At 38.3% G+C, this 18,559-nt stretch overlaps 1 protein-coding gene across 4 annotated transcripts in view; it reads left to right on the top strand.

The window, feature by feature from the left end:
- Window positions 1–18,559, top strand: part of tnpo1 (transportin 1) — a 100,354-nt gene that overhangs the window by 47,027 nt on the left and 34,768 nt on the right. For all 4 annotated transcript variants that reach the window (XR_009513099.1, XM_059974591.1, XM_059974590.1 and 1 more), the window contains 6 exons: window positions 3,400–3,522; window positions 3,969–4,087; window positions 6,754–6,814; window positions 6,948–7,116; window positions 13,083–13,235; window positions 16,596–16,821. Coding sequence is in view for 3 of the 4 variants with exons in the window: in XM_059974591.1 (XP_059830574.1) it covers window positions 3,400–3,522; window positions 3,969–4,087; window positions 6,754–6,814; window positions 6,948–7,116; window positions 13,083–13,235; window positions 16,596–16,821 (851 nt within the window). In the remaining variant the exon portion in view is untranslated. The remainder of the gene's footprint in view (window positions 1–3,399; window positions 3,523–3,968; window positions 4,088–6,753; window positions 6,815–6,947; window positions 7,117–13,082; window positions 13,236–16,595; window positions 16,822–18,559) is intronic.

Here is an 18,559-nt window from a genome sequence, read left to right as displayed (position 1 = left end):
TCTCCTAGGTTTACCTGAGGATTGATTATCCATTAAGCAGATGATGTTCTTTTCTGTTAGATATACGGAAATTGTAACAGGATGGAAAACTGCAAGTGAGAGATACAGTTTCAAGAAAAAGTCTGTAAACGCTTTGCATTTACCTGTTTTTCTACATTAATTACTTGTAAAATGTGGTCTGATCTTCATCTAAGTCACAATAATAGACAAGCACTATCTACCTAAGCTAATAACACACAAACAATTGTACTTGTCATGTCTTTATTGAAAACATTGTTTAATCTTTCACAGTTAAGGCTGGAAAAAGTATGTGATCCCTTGTATTTTATAACTAGTATAACTTCAGCAGCAATAACCTCCACCAACATTTCCTGTAGTTACATCATGCATCTCTATAATTCTAAGTTCTTCTTCTAAGATCTTTTTGAGAAAGCAGGATCTTAGTAACCTGACTTTGTGTACCTTTTTAATAGGGCAGGGTACCTCTATAACCCACACCTCCAATCTCAAGTTGATTGGAATCACCCAAATAGCTTTTGTAGATGGCATTACCCCAGAGGTTCACATAGAACATAGAAATCTATGGCACCTTACAGGCCTTTTGGCCCACAATGTTGTGCTGACCATGTAACCTACTCTAAAAGCTGCCTAGAATTTCCCTACCATATAGCATTTTTGTAAGTTTTTGTAAGTTCCATGTGCCTATCTAAGAGTCTCTTAACTCCACCTGTATCCACCTCTACCACTGTTGCTGGCAGTGCATTCCATGCACCACCACTCTCCGTGTGGAAAATCTTGCCTCTGACATCACCTCTGTACCTACTTCAAGGAACCTTAAAACTATGCCCTCCTTGTGTTAGCCATTTTAGCCTTGGGAGGAAAAAGCCTCTGGCCTCTCATCTTAAACACCTCAATCAAGTCACCTCTCCTCCGTCACTCCAAGGAGAGAAAGGCCAAGTTCACTCAACCTATTTTCATAAGGCACGCTCTCCAGTCCAGGCAAATCCTTGTAAATCTTCTCTGCACCCTTTCTATGGCTTCCACATCCGGTTCATACTTTTTTGAACCTAGGCTGTGATTGTTTAAATGGTGCACCTAGTATTGACGAGAAGATGTACATTTGTGTTGTTAGTTTAGGCAGATTGTGTTTGTCTCTGATTGTGACTTAGATGAAGACCAGACCACATTTTAGGAGTAATTAATGAAGAAAACCAGGTAATTGCAATGGTTTCACAAACCCTCTTGCAACTGTGGGTCCTAGTAAGTAGTCTTTTTCACAGGGCGCAAATGCCAAATAATAGAGGGCATGTCTTTAAGGCGAGAGTGTGCAAATTTAATGGCAGTTTATGTAGCAAGTATTTTTGCACATGGAATAGGATTTGCCAGGAACATGCTGTCAAAGGATGTGATGGAAGCAGGCATGATGGCAACATTGCAAATGTGTAATTTTGAAGTGCTAGAAGGGCCTATTCCTCACTGTTTCTCTGAATAAATAAACATTTAAAAAGCATTTATACAGGCACATGAACACTCTGAATTGAGACACAGACCATGTGCTGGCAGATATTATTTTGTCTTGACATGGTGATTGGCAAAGACGTTATGTGCTGAAGCTCCTGTTTCTGTTCTGTACTATTGTGTTCTAGGTCAGAGTTCGTGGGTTGCTTCTAGTTATCAGTATGAGGAGATCTTGTGTTTCAGCCATTCTATGAATTCTGCTGTATTGTCCTAGAGAAGTATAAGATACTTGTAAATGATCTGTAGGAATGCTTGCAGGAATGTCAGATATCTAAATTTTTTATATGTTCATATGACTATTTAGAGGTAATCTTTAGATTGAGGGGAATATGTCAAGTAAGGAATTGGAGTCTTTTGCAATAGAGGAAGAATACTGTAATGCTGGTTTGTAAGATGCTCCAAATGTGTATTCTCTCAGCACACCAAATAAAAGTATTTTCCTTGTCTGTATGTTTATCCTAATTCAAATTGCTCTAACATAGCTGAGCACTATTGGGAGGTGGCCAAATGCCTACTATAGAATTGGAAAGCAATGTGGTAGAGATAGGCATTTAAATATGTAAGGCTTTGGAAGATTGGTCCTTATATGGACACGTGGGGTTAATGTAGACAGTTAAGTGTTGGCAAAGATGTCATGGACCAAAAGGCTTCTGAGCTATATAACTCTAAAGAAATTTCAGATCAGCTGTTTGTTAAATGGTGATAGCAAAGTGGACTGAAATTGGAGGTTTCATTTACATTTAAGCTCTGGGAATTTGGACTTAAATGCCACTCCTTGGATTTATTGCTCTACTAAGTCCATTAGAATCTGTGACAAGTTCTAAAATTACAATTTTCATGATTAATTTGTTAATCTGAATCACCACATATCTAACTATTCAAAGTTTATTAAAGTAAATTTATTATCAAAGTACATAGAATATATCACCATATACTAACCTGAAGATTCATTTTCTTGCTGGCATTTGCAGTAAAAACAAATGCAATAGAATAAGTGAAAAATTAGACACAAAGACAGAAAAACAACCAATGTGTAGAACACAACAAACTGGCAGACACAAAAAGTAAAACAAAATAATAGATAAATAAGTAATAAATAATATTGAGAACACGTTATAGAATCCTTTAAGTAGTCTATAGGTTGCGGAATCGGTGTGAAACAATGAATTTTAAATACATTTCATGGCAATATGTAATTTGAATTGTTATTAAATGTGGATAAATCTTAATTTGTAGTCTTGTGCTTCATCTGTTGATTATACCAATTAAAGAATGGTTCCTATTGATACCGTGTATACAAATATTTTTGATTATATACCTTTGGAAACATTTAATTTAAATACAAGTTGCTTTGTATTTGTGTAACATTTGGATCTTTCCATGAAAAATTCCTTTCATTTCCTAAATTAACCTATATTAGTTAACTGAAAGTCACTTTTCATGTAATTGGATGAATGTTTTACCAAGATCTATCTGAATTAACAATTCCAAAAGCTTAACCTACTTGTTACAAATTGCAAGTGAATTTCATAGACAACTTTAAAAATGACCAAACCGACATTTTCTTCTTGTACTTAATGAAAAATTATACAGGCATTAAAGACATTTTACTAGATCTCTAAATGAAGAACTTTAAAGACTAATTTGTGCTCTGATAGCATCCCAGTTCTCCTGCTACATGTGTGATAGTGACAATATTTTATAAACTTCTCTGGGGGAAAGGGGGTGGAAGCTGAATTCTAATTGCAGTGTTGGCAGTGTTGGCTTTTGAATGCAGCTTTCGGACCTAGTGAATCTTACAGAATGAGAAGTAGTACCATTTCAAATCTCATGTATAATATGAAATAGTGCATTTCTAATTACTGAATACTATACTCTTAGAACTTATTTGCATTGGCTGGAGATGAAGAAGCTGAAGTACGAAAAAATGTCTGCCGTGCCCTTGTTATGCTGCTTGAAGTCCGAATGGATCGGTTGCTTCCTCAGATGCACAACATTGTAGAGGTGAAAACCTTGTTTTGTTTCACCTATTGTAACAGAAACTACACATTTTTAAGAATGTTAATTTGGGTGTATTTAGGATATATTGAGATGCTGAAGGCTGTTGTGCTTCCTTGCGTTTCTGTGTAACCTTTTAAATTCCTTTCTATCTTTACTTGAATTTTCAGTGTAATTTTCACCCTGTTAAATTGGAACATAAAATGAGCATTTGATTTTTGAAACTATAATTCAGTTTCTACATATCACAGTTGCTTTTTAATATTTCAAAAATTACATGAAGCTTATTAAAATTATAGTATAAACCCTAAGCACATTTTCTTAATAACCCTATTATGTGCTTACTTTAGTGTGTTATATTTGATTGTTCCTTTCAATATTGTGACTTAATCTGAAAATTAATTTTTTCTTTAACATGTCCAGTATTACTGACAGTGTTATTTTTGCTATAGTACATGTTGCAGAGAACACAGGATCAAGATGAAAATGTTGCATTAGAAGCTTGTGAATTCTGGCTAACGTTGGCTGAACAGCCCATATGCAAAGATGTACTTTCTGGGCATATGTCATTGTAAGTAATGGTCTGATCAGCTTATTAGTACAAATATTGTGCATGCTAATGTTTACATGTGATTTTCTGTTGGTGTAGGAGCATATTATTGAGGAAGAAATTTTGTACTACTGATAGCTTGTGCACGTATGAACAGACAACTATTTAAAATATTGCTGATTAAAGTGGGAACCATGATATTTTAGGACTTTTTTGAAGGGGTGTGGACATGAGAAGGAAAAAAATAAGTTGTGTACACCACTGAAAAAGTTTGTGAACCCTTTGCAGTTACCTGGTTTTCTGCATTAGTTACTCATAAAATGTGGTCTGATCTAAGTCTAAAATCTAAATTTTAATTCAAAAATAAATGTAAAATTTATCGAAGTAGGATTTTATTTGAGCTAATTCAAAATTTTGTACATCATGTCACTTCAAAAGGGCTTGTCAACAATTTACTAAAAATTTAAAAACCAAAATTTAGGTTAAAAGGTATTCATCCACTTTGTAATAACTACACTAACTTTCCTCAGGTGCAATACTGTATACTACCTTACCAACTTAACTAATTTGTTGATGTAGAAAATTGGTGGATGATCTGTTTTTAATGAATTCGTCAGAATAAATACCCCCTCTCTCTGGAAGGTCTGTATGGTAGATTTTCAACAGATGAAAGCAAAATAAGACAAATAAGCATTCAAGACAAGTCAGGGAAATGATAAATGGAGAAGCAAAAAGCAGGAGAAGGATACAAACCTATCTCAAAGGCATTTCAGTTTCTGAAATTTTAGTTTTTCATGCTTCACAATTTTCCCTGTTTTGGGGCTGTAATGTGGGAGGGAAAAAGCACATGATTGACAAATACAAATTATCAGTTAAATTGATCAACATTCCTGGTTGTTCACGTAAATGAGTATTACAAAGGGTTGGGGGCAGAATCCTTTTGCAAGGCACTATACATGTGAAATCTGATATTTCCAAGAGGTACTTTTGGGTAACAGGTGAATAATAGGAACTGTAGAGTGCACTAAATTTTCTGGAAACATTCAGGGGATCAGGAATTATCTGTGGAGAGGAGCAGAGATGATGTTTGATTGTTGGGTATTACCCAAAGTACTGTGGGTTAAACCTGGCAAAGAAACTGTGAAAGAATGGACCCAAACAACATTAATTTACTGTATTTTTCTGGATAGTGAATGAGAACCATTAGAGTAAAATGAAATGGTTACCTTTGTCTAAGTCATCAGGTAAGCTGAGAAGAACAGGGGAAGACTTTGTTGCCTTCAGGTTTGTAAAGTGCACTGTAATTTTAATAATGTGGTGGAGCTGGAAACCAGATTGGCATAGGTGTAGGATGGAAGCTTGCTGGGAGAACATGGAATCGTTGTCCTTTGTGGGCTTCAAGGAGAGACGGGCGACAGCTGGTTTGTGCTCTATGGTGCACTGACTGCAGTGGTCTTCAGAATCTGATCGTTGTGAGGAAAGGTTAATGGAAATTGTGGAGGTCTGCATTGTTACTGGCCTTGGTTCAATGGTTCTTGCTGGTCAGCAGGCAGATGGTGAGTTTTAAGGATTTCCTAGTTCAAATATGGCACCAGAACAGAGACCCGTTGCAGTTTAGAAACCTCACCCACCTTGCAATTGTTCAGAGTGTGATTGGGAATTAGAATCAAGTGGGTTTTCTTTCTGAATATGCTATAGTTTATTGGAAAACAAAGATAAAGACTTTACATTGTTGTCAGTAATATGTGGAGTGAAATAAGGGCTCTAGCACGATTGATACTCTTTAATTAAGAGGATTAACAAAGGAGCTCAGTTTGTAGTACCCAGGGAAAGTCTAAGAGATCATATTAGGACCATGTAAACACTGCAAAGGCAAGAGGTCAGAATCAAACCCAGATCATGATGTGGGCCTCCTGGGCAATGAGAGAAACGAAGGACCCTTTGAGTGTCCCTTATGACTGTCTGCAAGTGTGTCCAATTGCAGCCACAGCTAAGTAGAGCTGTGGATGAGTTTATTATATATCTTGTTTCACAATACAGTTGTAGTTTTCAGGCCCTCTTTTCTGCACTTAAGTTCACACTCCTTTCTTTAAAGCTACCTCAGTAAGACCAGTTATGTCAGTACATGATGCAAGTGTGGTCATTATTTATGTCACCATATTATTGTTTTGAAACCTGAGTGTAATTGAATGTATGTATTCATTTGTGAAGTAACTGGTGGGATTAGGGGTTTGGATTGAGGGGGATTCTTATTTGAGATGGATGTACCACAACATGCATACCAGCATGCAAGTTTTGCCTCAAAATCCTATTGTTCAGCAAATACAGCATCAAAACATATAATGATTTTGTTCTCTGCCCAGCATTTTGTAGCTTGTAGCAAATGTGTAGCATAATTACTGTGCCATTGTCTTTGTAGTTAAGTTTGGTCATTATGCCTCAGACTCTGAACACTATAAAAAGGTTTATCTTCATGTTGGAAACCACTTACACTAGGATTAGAGACTGACTTGACATATTTTATTGTTGAACAATACAGATTTTCATTTGTCTTAGATAATTAACTTGTTCTGTATTTCACCACAAGTTTCAAGATCCTGTTAGTCTGTTGCATTGTTTGTAGTTTGTGTCCTTCCAATGAATTCTGCATATGAACAAATTTCATCAAGAATTGTTGATAATTGCAGGTTAATACCCGTCCTTGTGAATGGAATGAAATATTCAGAAATAGATATTATTCTTCTTAAGGTGAGTTTAAATATTAAATGTGAATTTTATTTCTTCAAATGCAAATTGTACATGCCAGCAGTTAAAATATGCTATGAACCTGAGTGGTCTTGAAGTTAAACCATAAATACCATCCAAATATTTTTATTTCCAGGGTGATGTTGAAGAAGATGAAACAGTTCCTGACAATGAGCAAGATATTAAGCCTCGCTTTCACCGATCCAGAACTGTTGCACAGCAGCATGAAGAGGATGGAATTGGTGAAGAAGAGGAAGATGATGACGATCTAGATGATGATGATACAATTTCTGATTGGAACTTAAGTATGTCTAAACAAAAGTGCAGTTTAATTCTCATTTGCCATATCTTATTCATGACATTTGGTGATTCTAGTTTAAGTAAAATGATCTTGTAATATTAAAGACAATATTTTATATTGGGTTCCAATATGGGGAAAATTTAAACTGCCCCCCACCCCCTTCTCGGGTATCCCAGGAAATCTAGCTCATCAGACTCTCGCTAACAGCCATTGGTGATAAACCCAGCTTTCTCTGGCTTCGTATGTCTAAGATGTACAGTCGGCTCTCCTTATCCGCGGATTCCGCATGCGCGAATTCAAAGCATCGCAAAAACCCGGAAGTGCTCTTCCAGCACTTGTTGTTCGAGCATGTACAGACCTTTTCTTGCCATTATTCCCTAAACAATGCAGTATAACAACTATTTTACATAGCTTATATTAGTTATAAGTAATCTAGAGATGATTTAAAGTATACGGGAGGATGTACGTGGGTTATTGTGCATCGGAATCGAAAAAAATCGGAAGTTTTCTTAGTAAGTAAGTCGGAACGGGTACATCCGGTATTATTTAGCGTCAGTTAGTAAAACGTTTGTCTTAGTATTTAGTATATATTTTGCCTTTCTATGCATATAAAACACTTAAGAACGTTTCAGTGCCAGGCTTGGGAATGGAATTTCTCGTGACTCGGGACAGATCGCTCCCTAGTGCGCTCTCCACCATGCCAGGTTGATGAGGAGGATCAAAAACCCAAAACCGGAAAACCCAATAATTAAACCACTGCGTTGCTTAGTAATAATTGTAGCTTTCATCGGGGCAGAGTCTTTCTCACTTTATCCTTTAAAATTGTTCCCATCATTTACCAACCTAACCTAACTCTTTTCCAATGACCGATGCTGTTTCACCTGTTTCCGATCGCTTTATTATTTCCACGTTATTTTCAATTGTGATCATGATTATTTTTGTGAACAGAAACACTGTGCGTTCAGAGCTCTGGTGCTGGGTCCTAATGTCCACCGCTCTGAGAGAGGTTAAATAAGGTCTGGGGTTCCGCTGGGTCCTAAGATCCACCAGATTAAAACAGGTTGAATAAGGGACTTGAGCATCCGCGAATTTTGGTATCCGCGAGGGGTCCCGGAACCAATCCCCCGCGGATAAGGAGTGCCGACTGTATACAACCTTTGGTCCCACCATGTCCATGAAGTTGGGACATCTCGCCCACCCAAACCCGTTTGTGTGAATGTTGTGTGATTTACTGCCTCCAGCAAGAAATAACAGGTCGTACACCACATACAATTTATAAAGAAGTATATTTATGAATGTTAATTAAGCAAACAGGTATTAAATGAAAGAAAGTAAAAAAACAAAAAGGGCACATTACTCTTAAACAGTCAAATGCACACTTAAGTTGGTGCTCATCTTGAGTTTGTCTCACTCGTGGTCTGCATGAAAGCACACACCACCTTCCGACATTGCTCAAAATCCATTCAGACAAATGGGTCTCCCAAGGGAGTATTGGTTCTTCCTCCTTGAAGCCATTTAACTGCACAAAGTACCTTGTGCAACAGGGACAACATCCTCAGCTGTCTTTGTCCCCTGTCTTCTTCCAGCTCCTGCCAATGAAAATCCTCAATTCAGTGTTCTCCAGAAACTTCTCCCCATTCAACTATCCTGATTGGCTACAGCACATTCCTAAGTTGAATAACATGCCTCTTACCTAACTGAGCTCAAACCCAAACAAGCTGAAAGCAGAACAGGCTGCTGCTACAGAACTGCTAAAATGACATTCCTACAGCATAGCAGTAAAAATCCTAACCAGGGCATAAGACATATTTAGCTAAAGAATGCAAATGTGATGGGAATTAACGTGTTATCACAATTATTTAATTGTGCTAGATGGGTTCATGTTCCCCAGCTGTATATGTTCCATGATACAGAATAAGGTTGATTTGTAGCATACTGAGCAAAGAGATCCTGTTCTTGAAACATCCTGATAGCCTTTTTCAGCTTGCCTAGTGACAAAAAATTTTTGAACTAATTTTGCATGTCTCTTATATAAACATTCTAAAAACTCTTCAGAAAGATCTTTCAAAGGATTGGAGCTCCTTAAAATTCTACTTAAAATATAATGCAGTTAAATAACCTGATCACTTAACTTTATTTGGAGTCAACAGCCCCATTCACATGAATGTGGTCACTTTTCATATAATGTTTCCTTTCCTCAACATATCATTGCTGTTGCACTTGTTTGAGTAGTGAGTCAAGTAATGTACAGGTAAATGTGCTGCTGCTCATCATTGATTCCCGCATTTGTCAAGCATACCTAGATGCCTGAGAGGAGATGAGCTGAGCTGCACAGCGCTGTTAGCTAGGTTTTTGCTGTGGAATTGTTAATTGTAAGTCAGGGTTCTGACTAATTAATGGGGAGAGATTTGATATTACAGGCTTGATGATTATTTTAAACTACATCAGTTGACTGTATCTGTTGCTTTCTATACAAGCAGTATATCTTAAAGGCTGGAATTTGTATGGTTCAAAACATCTGCCAAGCTACGGTCTAGCATTTGTGATGTGCTCATATTTGGATATGAATTAGTTTTTTTTTGAAATGTCATCTGCTGAGAAGTAACATTGGGAGCTTTTATTGCAGATTGGTGAGCAGGATCTTTGAGATTTTTAATAAGAGTTGCAGAACAGAAAGAAGTAATTTGTGTTTATTATGAACATTCAAAGCTCAGTAGCTCCTGTGAATTGAATAGGTGCCCATTATGTTTGGGAAGAGTTCTATAAGTTTGGAAAGCAGCAAATTTAACCTTTCTATTTAAAAAACAGATTCAAAGTCATAAACTACAGGTTAATTAGCTTAATGTATCACAGTGGAAATATTAGACTATTAAAGATATTATTGAAGGGACTTTTAACATTCAAGGTAATCAAGCAAAGTCAACATGTTGCGGCAAAAGGTTTTTGAAGTAACATATGCTGTGTTTAAGGAGGAATTGGTGGTACTATATTTACAGAAAACATGAGGTGTTGCATCAAAAGTTGAATAAAAGCTTATGGAGTCAGAAAAAAAATTGGCATGAATATCAGATTGTCTAGCTAACAGGGAAAGGAAAATAGGCAACGTGGTTTTCTTTAGCTGGCAAGATATAATTGAGTGGTGTTTCACTATGATTGTTGCATTTGGCCCATTGAATCTGCTCCACCATTTTATCGTGGCTGATTTAATATCCCTCTCAACTCCATTCTCTTGCCTTCTCCCCGTAACCTTTGACACCTTGTTTAATCAAGAACCTAGACAAACTCCGCCTTGTGTATATCCAGTGACTTGGCCTGCAGAGCCATCTGGCAACAAGTTCCATAGATTCACCACCCTCTGGCTAAAGATGTTTTTCCTCATCTCTTTTCTAAATGAGTATCCCTCTATTCTGAGGCTATGCCCTCTGGTCCTAGACTCCCCCACTACAGGAAATGTCCTCTCCACATTGTTTTATCCAGGCCTTTCGATATTCAGTAAGTTGCAGTGAGATTTTCTCCTCCTCCCCCGCCCATTCTTACAAATTCTAGCAAGAACAGACCCAGAACTGTTCACAGTACTCCCAAGATATACTCACCTGTGCCTGATAAAACTTCAGAATTACATCCTTGCTTTTGTATTCTAGTTTTCTCAAAAGGAATGCTAACAATGCGTTTGGCCTTCCTTAGTGCCTACTTAACCTGCAAGTTAACCTTTGGGGAATCTTGCACAAGGACTCTCAAGTTCCTCTGCACCTCTGATTTTTGAATTTGCTCCCCAATTAGAAATTAGTCCACACCTTTATTCCTTCTTCCTAAGTGCTTTCCTACATTGTATTCCATCTCTACTTCTTTTACCATTTCCCCAATCTAAGTCACAGACACCCTGCATTCTCAGCACTACCTCTTCCTCCACCTAACTTCATATTGCCTGCAAACTATCAATCCATCATCCAAATCATTGATAATACAACTTGAAAAGAAGTGGTCCAAACACTGACCCCAACCAGAAAAGGCCCCCTTTATTCCCACTCTTTGTTTTCTGCTAGTCAGCCAATCTTCTATCCATGCTAGTACTTTGCCTATAATACCATGAGCTTCTGTTAAGCAGCATCCACTGACTCACCTTTGTCTATACTGCCTGTTATTTCCTCAAAGAATTCCAACAGATTTGACAGGCATTATTCAATTTTATCTTCTCCTTTTCAAATTACAGGGTGAATTCTATAATATTATGATCACTGTCTCCCAAGGGTTTCTTTACCTTGAGCTACTTAATCAAATCTGGGTCAATACATAACAATCAAACCAGAATTGCAGTTCCCACAGGCTGCTCTTAAAAAGCTGTCTCATAGGTACAATGCAAATTCCCTCTCTTGGGAATCAGTGACTTTTTGCATGCCTTTTCTATTTCTCGTTGTAATTTGTAGCCCACAGCCTGGCTACTTTACAGGGGCTTGTATGTAACTTCCGTCAGGGTCTTTTTACTTTTGCAGTTTCTTAACTCTACCCACAAGGATGCTAAATCTTGTGCTCCTATGTTGCCTCTTTCTAAGGATTTGATTTTACCCCAACCCCTCTGCTTGGCTGTCTGTCCTTTCAATACAATGTGTATGTTAAGCTCCCAACAATGATCTTTCAGCCATGACTCAGATGCCCACAGCATCATACCTGCCAATCTCTAACTGCACCACGCGATCATCTATCCTATTCCTTATATTGAGCACATTCAAATATAACACCTTCAGTCCTCTATTCATCACCCTTTTTGATTTTGGCCCCCTGTTGCACTTTAACTCTTCTCAGTCACTGCAGTTTGCACTAATTGTACACCAACTGTACCATTCTCAGGCTGATCATTGGTTCCCATCCCCCTGCCAAAGTAGATTAAACCTTCCCCAAAAGCTCCTGCAAACCTGCTAGGTTATTGGTCCCCTTTGCGTTCAGGTGTAATCTGGCCTTTTTGTATGGGTCATATCTTCACCAGAAGATACCTTAATGATCAGAAACCCTGTCCCTGAACTAATTCCTCAGCCATGCATTCACCTGCAAGTTCAGCCTATTCTTAACCCTCCCTGGCACATGGCACAGAGATTATTACTCTGGAGTAATTTGGAGTGCTTTTCAGCTTTGTCAATTCTCTCTTCAGGACCTCCTCCCTTTTCCTACCTTTGTAATTTGGCTAAGGGAAATCACATATATTTCTTAGGTTTGAAAGTAATTTGGTAAATTTGCAGTGAAGTGTATTGTGCTTAAAATTCTGATTTATAATTGCATACAACTCTGTGACTGGGTCTCCAAAGAAAACTAGTGTTCCATGGAATATTTGGGTTAGGAACAAAAATCACTTAATTTGGACACTAGCTGTTCCTCAAATTTGAGTGTTTGAGAAATATTGAGCTTAGATTTATTAAGTAAACTAATGATATATTTAAATTACTGTATTCTTACCAAATCTTACATATTGCAAGTATTTGTTAATTTCTTTTGTCCTATAAAATTATCCTCTGACTTTTTAGATGACAATTCCTTTTTGATGTATCAATCATTGGTAAAGTGTAGTTGCTTGATGTTCCGAATATCATTTTAATGAATAAAGACTTTAGTTTTAACCTTTTCTCTTGCCTAGCATATCCTCAGTGTAGCAAAGGAGGTTCATCACAACATGCTAGCAATGCTCCCCTTTTGGGAATATTCAAATCAAGGTCATTTTACTCATATCACGAGCTTTCTGTTTGAGTTCATTTACTCCATGATGAAGAAATTCTGCTGCTACCCCTCCATGATTGTCAGTCTCTGATTTGGAGATTCCTTATTTCTGGGTATAAATTTCAGGATTTGAAAAATAATGAGAGGAGCACAAAGTTATTTTTTTTTTACTAATGAACTTAAAATTGACAAGTCTTGCGTTTAAGAATGTGAAGAGCTATATGGCAGTAAATGGCATCATGTACTATATAACATTATTTTATTTAGGAAAATGTTCTGCTGCTGCATTGGACGTGTTGGCTAATGTTTTCCGGGATGAGTTGTTGCCACATGTTTTACCACTGCTGAAGGAACTGCTGTTTCACCCAGACTGGGTGGTGAAGGAGTCTGGAATTCTGGTGCTTGGAGCTATTGCTGAAGGTCAGTAGGAGAATTAAATGCTGAAAATTTTAAATGGACTTCAAAAAAAAATCTGTCTACGCATTGCGGTCTTTCCATCATGTAACTTGATTTGTGGAAAAAATATTTATTATAACAAATAATAACCTCTATTTAATGGAGGTGTTCTATAGTAAAATGTTATTTTAAAGTAGTGGTCGCCAACCTGTCGATTGCGATCGACTGGTCGATCTTTGAGACTTTCCCAGTAGATCCTGAAAAAAAGAAAAATAAATACACAGATACTGTTGAGAGATTGTTTCCGGGTTGCGGGGTTTTAGTTCTGTTCTTTCTGTCCAGTGCGCATGAGTTTAGCTCCCCCGCCACACACTGGTCCCCAACCACCAGGCTGCAAGGAAGCGATATAAGTCAGCCTCACCTTTCCTCATTCCCTGTCACGCCCACTGTTGAATTTGAATACACGTGAGGTTACTACCCACGTGAGGTCGCCTAAATGCAGTGACACCCTCGCACCAGCGATCACTGGTTGACCTTGGGTAACCAGCGAGAAGTGCCATTGCTTCTGGCCTGGAGCGTGGACAGATGGGCGCCACCTCTAAACCTGTTTAGCACACAATGTTCGTGGGGAACCTGGTGCTAAAATATTCGCAGTTGACCTAATTTGTAAGTATCAGAGCAGTTACCTCACTGCGATCTACTGAAAGTCATCCCTTGACAAATTTTTGTCAGCTGATAGATTCTCCAAGAGCGCCCTGTCACACTCCTCGCTTGCTCGGTCGGTCGCTCTGTCCGGACTGCGACCGTACGGGAACAGCCGCACCTGGCTAAGGTGTCTGGCGGTGGGCAGGCAGGAGGTTGTCTAATGAGGCAATGAAGTTCTCAAAACAGCTTCGGTACCTTGAGTTCAAGCACCCTGCACTTAAAGACAAACCTGTTGAGTTTTTTCCCCAGCGTGAAAAAGGTAAGTGGGACAGCAGCTAAGTGCTGAGAGCCATGAAAAATAAATTGCTGAATTGACTGGACATAAGGAACCTGCTTCGAGTACCGCTGTATTCCAGTCGTGTTTACCACCCCCCCCCCCCCCCCCCCCCAATCTGCTGGTCCGCAAGAATATTGTCAATATTAAACTGATCTGCGGTGCAAAAAAAGGGTGATGACCCAGGTGTTCATACATTATTTCTACTACTTTTGGGTTGCGGGGTTTCACCTCCGGTCTTTTCTGCCCTGGTGCGCATGCGTGTAACTAATAGATCTGGGGTTGATCTTGCCTTTCACTAAGGCTGAGGTAGGGGATCTTGGGCTTAAAAAGGTTGGTGACCACTATTTTAAAGTTTTGTATTTTCAGCTATTGATTTTTGCCTTTGCATGTGTTTTTTCTCTTAATCTGGTGTTATTCCATGAATGGGAGAACATTAGTGAATGAAGTGTTTAGATTTTATTACGTTGTATTGGGTTGTAGACTACTTATGTGAAATATAAAACAGTGTTCCTCCAGTTTATTTTGGTCTTCATCCTAACAGTAGATGAGGCCAAAGACGGACAGGTCAGTGAGGGAATGGGAAAAGGAGATGAAATGGTTCAAAGCTGCAAGCTGATTGTTGGTGCTCTCTGAAGCAGTTATCAAGTCTGTGCATTGCCTCGCCAGTGTAGTGGAAGCCACACTGGGTGCTTTGAATGTAGCAGGCAAGGTTGGAGGAGATGCACGTGAATCTTTTCCTCACCTGGAAGGACTGTTTAAGTTCCTGGATGGTGGTGAGGGAGGTCTAAGGACAAGTGTTCTATCTATTTCAAGGACAGGGGAAGGTGTGAGGGGTAAGGGACAGATGGGTGTGGAGGGATGAGTGGGCCAGGGGAGGGTGTAGCTCTGTGAAAAGTGGAACAGAGTTGGGCGAAGATGTGTTGGCACTGCTTTGCAGCTGTAGAAATAATGAAAGATGAAATGCAGCATGAAGAAATTCATGGGATGAAAGGTAAGCAGTAGAGCTCTATCTCTGTTCTGTTTGAGAGCAGGTAGGTTGAGGGTAGAAGTACAAGAAACGGATGAGAGATAGGGCTCCATCAACCACAGCAGAAGGAAAGAGACACTTCCTGATAAAAGAAGATATTTCAGATGTTCTATAACAGAAGATTTCATCTTGAGAGCAGATGTGCTGAAGACAGAGAAACTGGAAGAAAGGAATGGCATCCTTACTAAAGACAGGATGGGAAGAGTGTAGTCTAAGTAGCAGTGAGAGTAGGTTGGTTTATAATAAATATTAGTAGATAGTTTATATCCTGAGTTGGAAACGGTGAGATCTAGCAAAGGGAAAATGTCAGAAATGATTCACGTGAATTTGAGAGCAGAGTGGAAGTTGGTGAAGAAGGTAATAAAATTGAGTTTTGAGCGATGCAAAAACCATCACAGAAAGAGCTGTGGAGTAATACCTGGACATAAGACATCAGGTTCTGAAATCTGAAGCAACACTCATTCTGCTGGAGGAACACAGTGGGTCAAACGGCATTGGTGGGAAGAAAGAAATTATTCTGCTTCAGTTTTGTCAATTGTTGGTTCAAAATTTACCTCAGCCATTCATACTCATTGAAAGGATTTTCCTTTCCGTTTTCATGAGCCTAAAATCTTTGTGCAGAATTAATTTGGTTTTGTTTTGCTTTGTCATTTTTATTATGGAGATTGTTTACTCTTGCACTGTTACTGTCTTCCACCTTCCAGATATATTCTGGTTATCTTTACCCTGCGCTATTGTATTCTCCTCTTCACCTTTTGGAAAAAGTTTCTCAACTGAATCTCTTTAAGTCCTTTTTTTATTGTTAACTGTGTAAGTTCAGTCTATGTGAGTTTGGCGAGTTAGGAAAGCAAAAAAAAAAGGACCCCTTTCTCTTCCTACCCCCTGTCCTCGTGCCCAACAAGTATTTTGCAGCTATTCAAGGGTATCTTCACCCCTACCCCCATCTCAATTTGGCTGATACCATCACCTCTTGGGCTTTTCAATCTCTCCTTGTCTACATTATATTGCATTACTTCCCTTTGTCGCCTCCTCTTCTCATTTCTAGGCAACTTTGTTCTATTTTCCTCACCACAGACTGTTCCTAATCTTCTAAGTATTTCCCCATGATCTTCATTTTCAGCAGTTAGCCTATGGCTTGAAGGAGCCTGCATGATTGTTACACTTCAGTACTCAGCTGTGTTCAACTTGCAAAAGCTATTTAGGAAATATGGAAATATTGTAAGTTGCTTGTATGTTGAAAAGAATATGATGTTTAAAAGTTGTTTTGATACTGGTGAATCAAAAACTATCTAGATAACAGTGAGGTTATTGGTGGGGGGGAACGACATCATGGTAGATTTGCTTTCCCAAAGAGCCTTTTAATTTTGTTTTGCAGGTTGCATGCAAGGAATGATACCTTATCTGCCAGAACTTATCCCTCACCTTATTCAGTGCCTCGCTGACAAGAAAGCTCTTGTCCGTTCTATTACATGTTGGACCCTCAGCCGCTATGCACATTGGGTAGTAAGTCAGCCCGCAGACACCTACTTAAAGCCATTAATGACCGAACTGCTGAAACGCATCTTGGACAGCAATAAGAGAGTACAAGAAGCTGCCTGCAGGTTTGTTACTTCTTCTGAGTGCCAATCAGAATACAGTGGATTCTGCATAATTGCAACACATCAGGACCAGTACAATTTGGCCCAGTTAAGCGGCTGCCCCAGTTAGTCAAAGTTTCATGAAATAGTTAAAAAGGTATAAAAGACAAACTGCAGTTTAACTGAGTAACTGATTGTGTATTTAAAGGAAATATGCAGCAAATTAGAACACTGCTAATACTACGAATGTATTATAGAAATGTTATTAGTTCCTAATAGTTATCGACAGAGGAATTCATCCGTTGTACCCTAGCTACCGTGTTCTTCTGATTGACTATTAATGAGCAAACTCAGCTCAGACACCTAGTGCAAATAATGGACTGCCTTCAGACAATGCTTTCGATGATTGTATACTTCAAGTCTTCATTTCCATAGTAACATTCAAGACAACTGTCATACCTTCAAATTCTTTGTAGTTTGTAACTTAATAGTTTTCATTTTCACTGTCAGCCGTTTCTGGCATCTCTAAGTTTGAATGCTTAACTGAAGTAAGCAAAACTGCTTTGAATAGGCTTGCTTCTTATTTCTCACTAACTGTCAGTGACAAATCACTGCTTTTTGAGCATAAACTCATGCAACATGCACTATTTAAAAACTATTCACTCTTAAGACCATAAAATACAGGAGCAGAAGTAGGCCATTCAGCCCGTCGATTCAGCTATGCCACTCAATCATGTGCTGATCCTGTTCTTCCAGTCATCCCCACTCCCCTACCTTCTCACCATACCCTTTGATGCCTTGGCACAGTGCACTAACAGCCACAGAAGTGCATGCACCTGACACTTGTTAGAAACTATTTAGCAACAGTCTTCTGTTCCAATTAGCAGCATAGTGGCAAATAGAATCCCAGCTATTTTCTCATTCTTTTTAAACTTGTGTTGTCCCAAATAAGCGGAGGCCCCGTTAATCGATGGCCCAATGAATCATCTGTATTTAAATTGTTTTACAATATTTCTAAGGAGTGTATCTTTGTGAAAGAACCAGTAATTGTAATTATCCTAGTGTTATATAAATATACTCTCCATAGGCCTTGCACTCTGAGAAAACTGCATGTGGTGTCTGATAATAAATGATGGCTTCAATTTTGAATTGCTCTGGTTTTCACACCATGATCTAACTTTTGCAGCCACTTGTAATCAACTACTTTTCTTTTTGGAAGGCTAGCAATGTTTATATAGAAATATTTGAAACTGCATTTGATTTGTTTGAAATTGTCTCATTAGATGTTGGGACATTAATTTTGAGAGAACTAAATATAAATCAAGGATGTAATGCTGAAACTTTATAAGTCATTGGCCAGACTATATTTAAAGTATTATGAGCAGTTTTGGGCTCCATATCTAAGAAAAGATGTACTGACATTGGAGAGGGTCCAAAGGAGTTTAATGAGAATGATCCTAAGAATTAAAGGGTTAAAGTATGAAGAGCATTTGATTGCTCTGATCTGATATTCATGGGAGATTAGAAGAATGGGGGCAGGGATCTCATTAAAGCCTACCAAATATTGAAAGGTCTATCTAGGATCAGAATTGGGTTTATGTCGTGAAATTTGTTAACTTTATGGCAGCAGTACAATGAAATACATGATAAATAGAGAAAAAAACTGAATTAAAGTAATTATACTGTATATATGTCTATTAAACAGTTAAGTTAAAACAAGTAGTGCAAAAAAAGCCAGTAATATAAAAAATAATGCATAATG

This window comes from Hypanus sabinus, chromosome 7 (genome assembly GCF_030144855.1).
Source record: "Hypanus sabinus isolate sHypSab1 chromosome 7, sHypSab1.hap1, whole genome shotgun sequence".
Taxonomy (NCBI): domain Eukaryota; kingdom Metazoa; phylum Chordata; class Chondrichthyes; order Myliobatiformes; family Dasyatidae; genus Hypanus; species Hypanus sabinus.
Note: the sequence above shows the minus strand (reverse complement) of the source record. Positions and strands in the feature narration are given on the sequence as shown.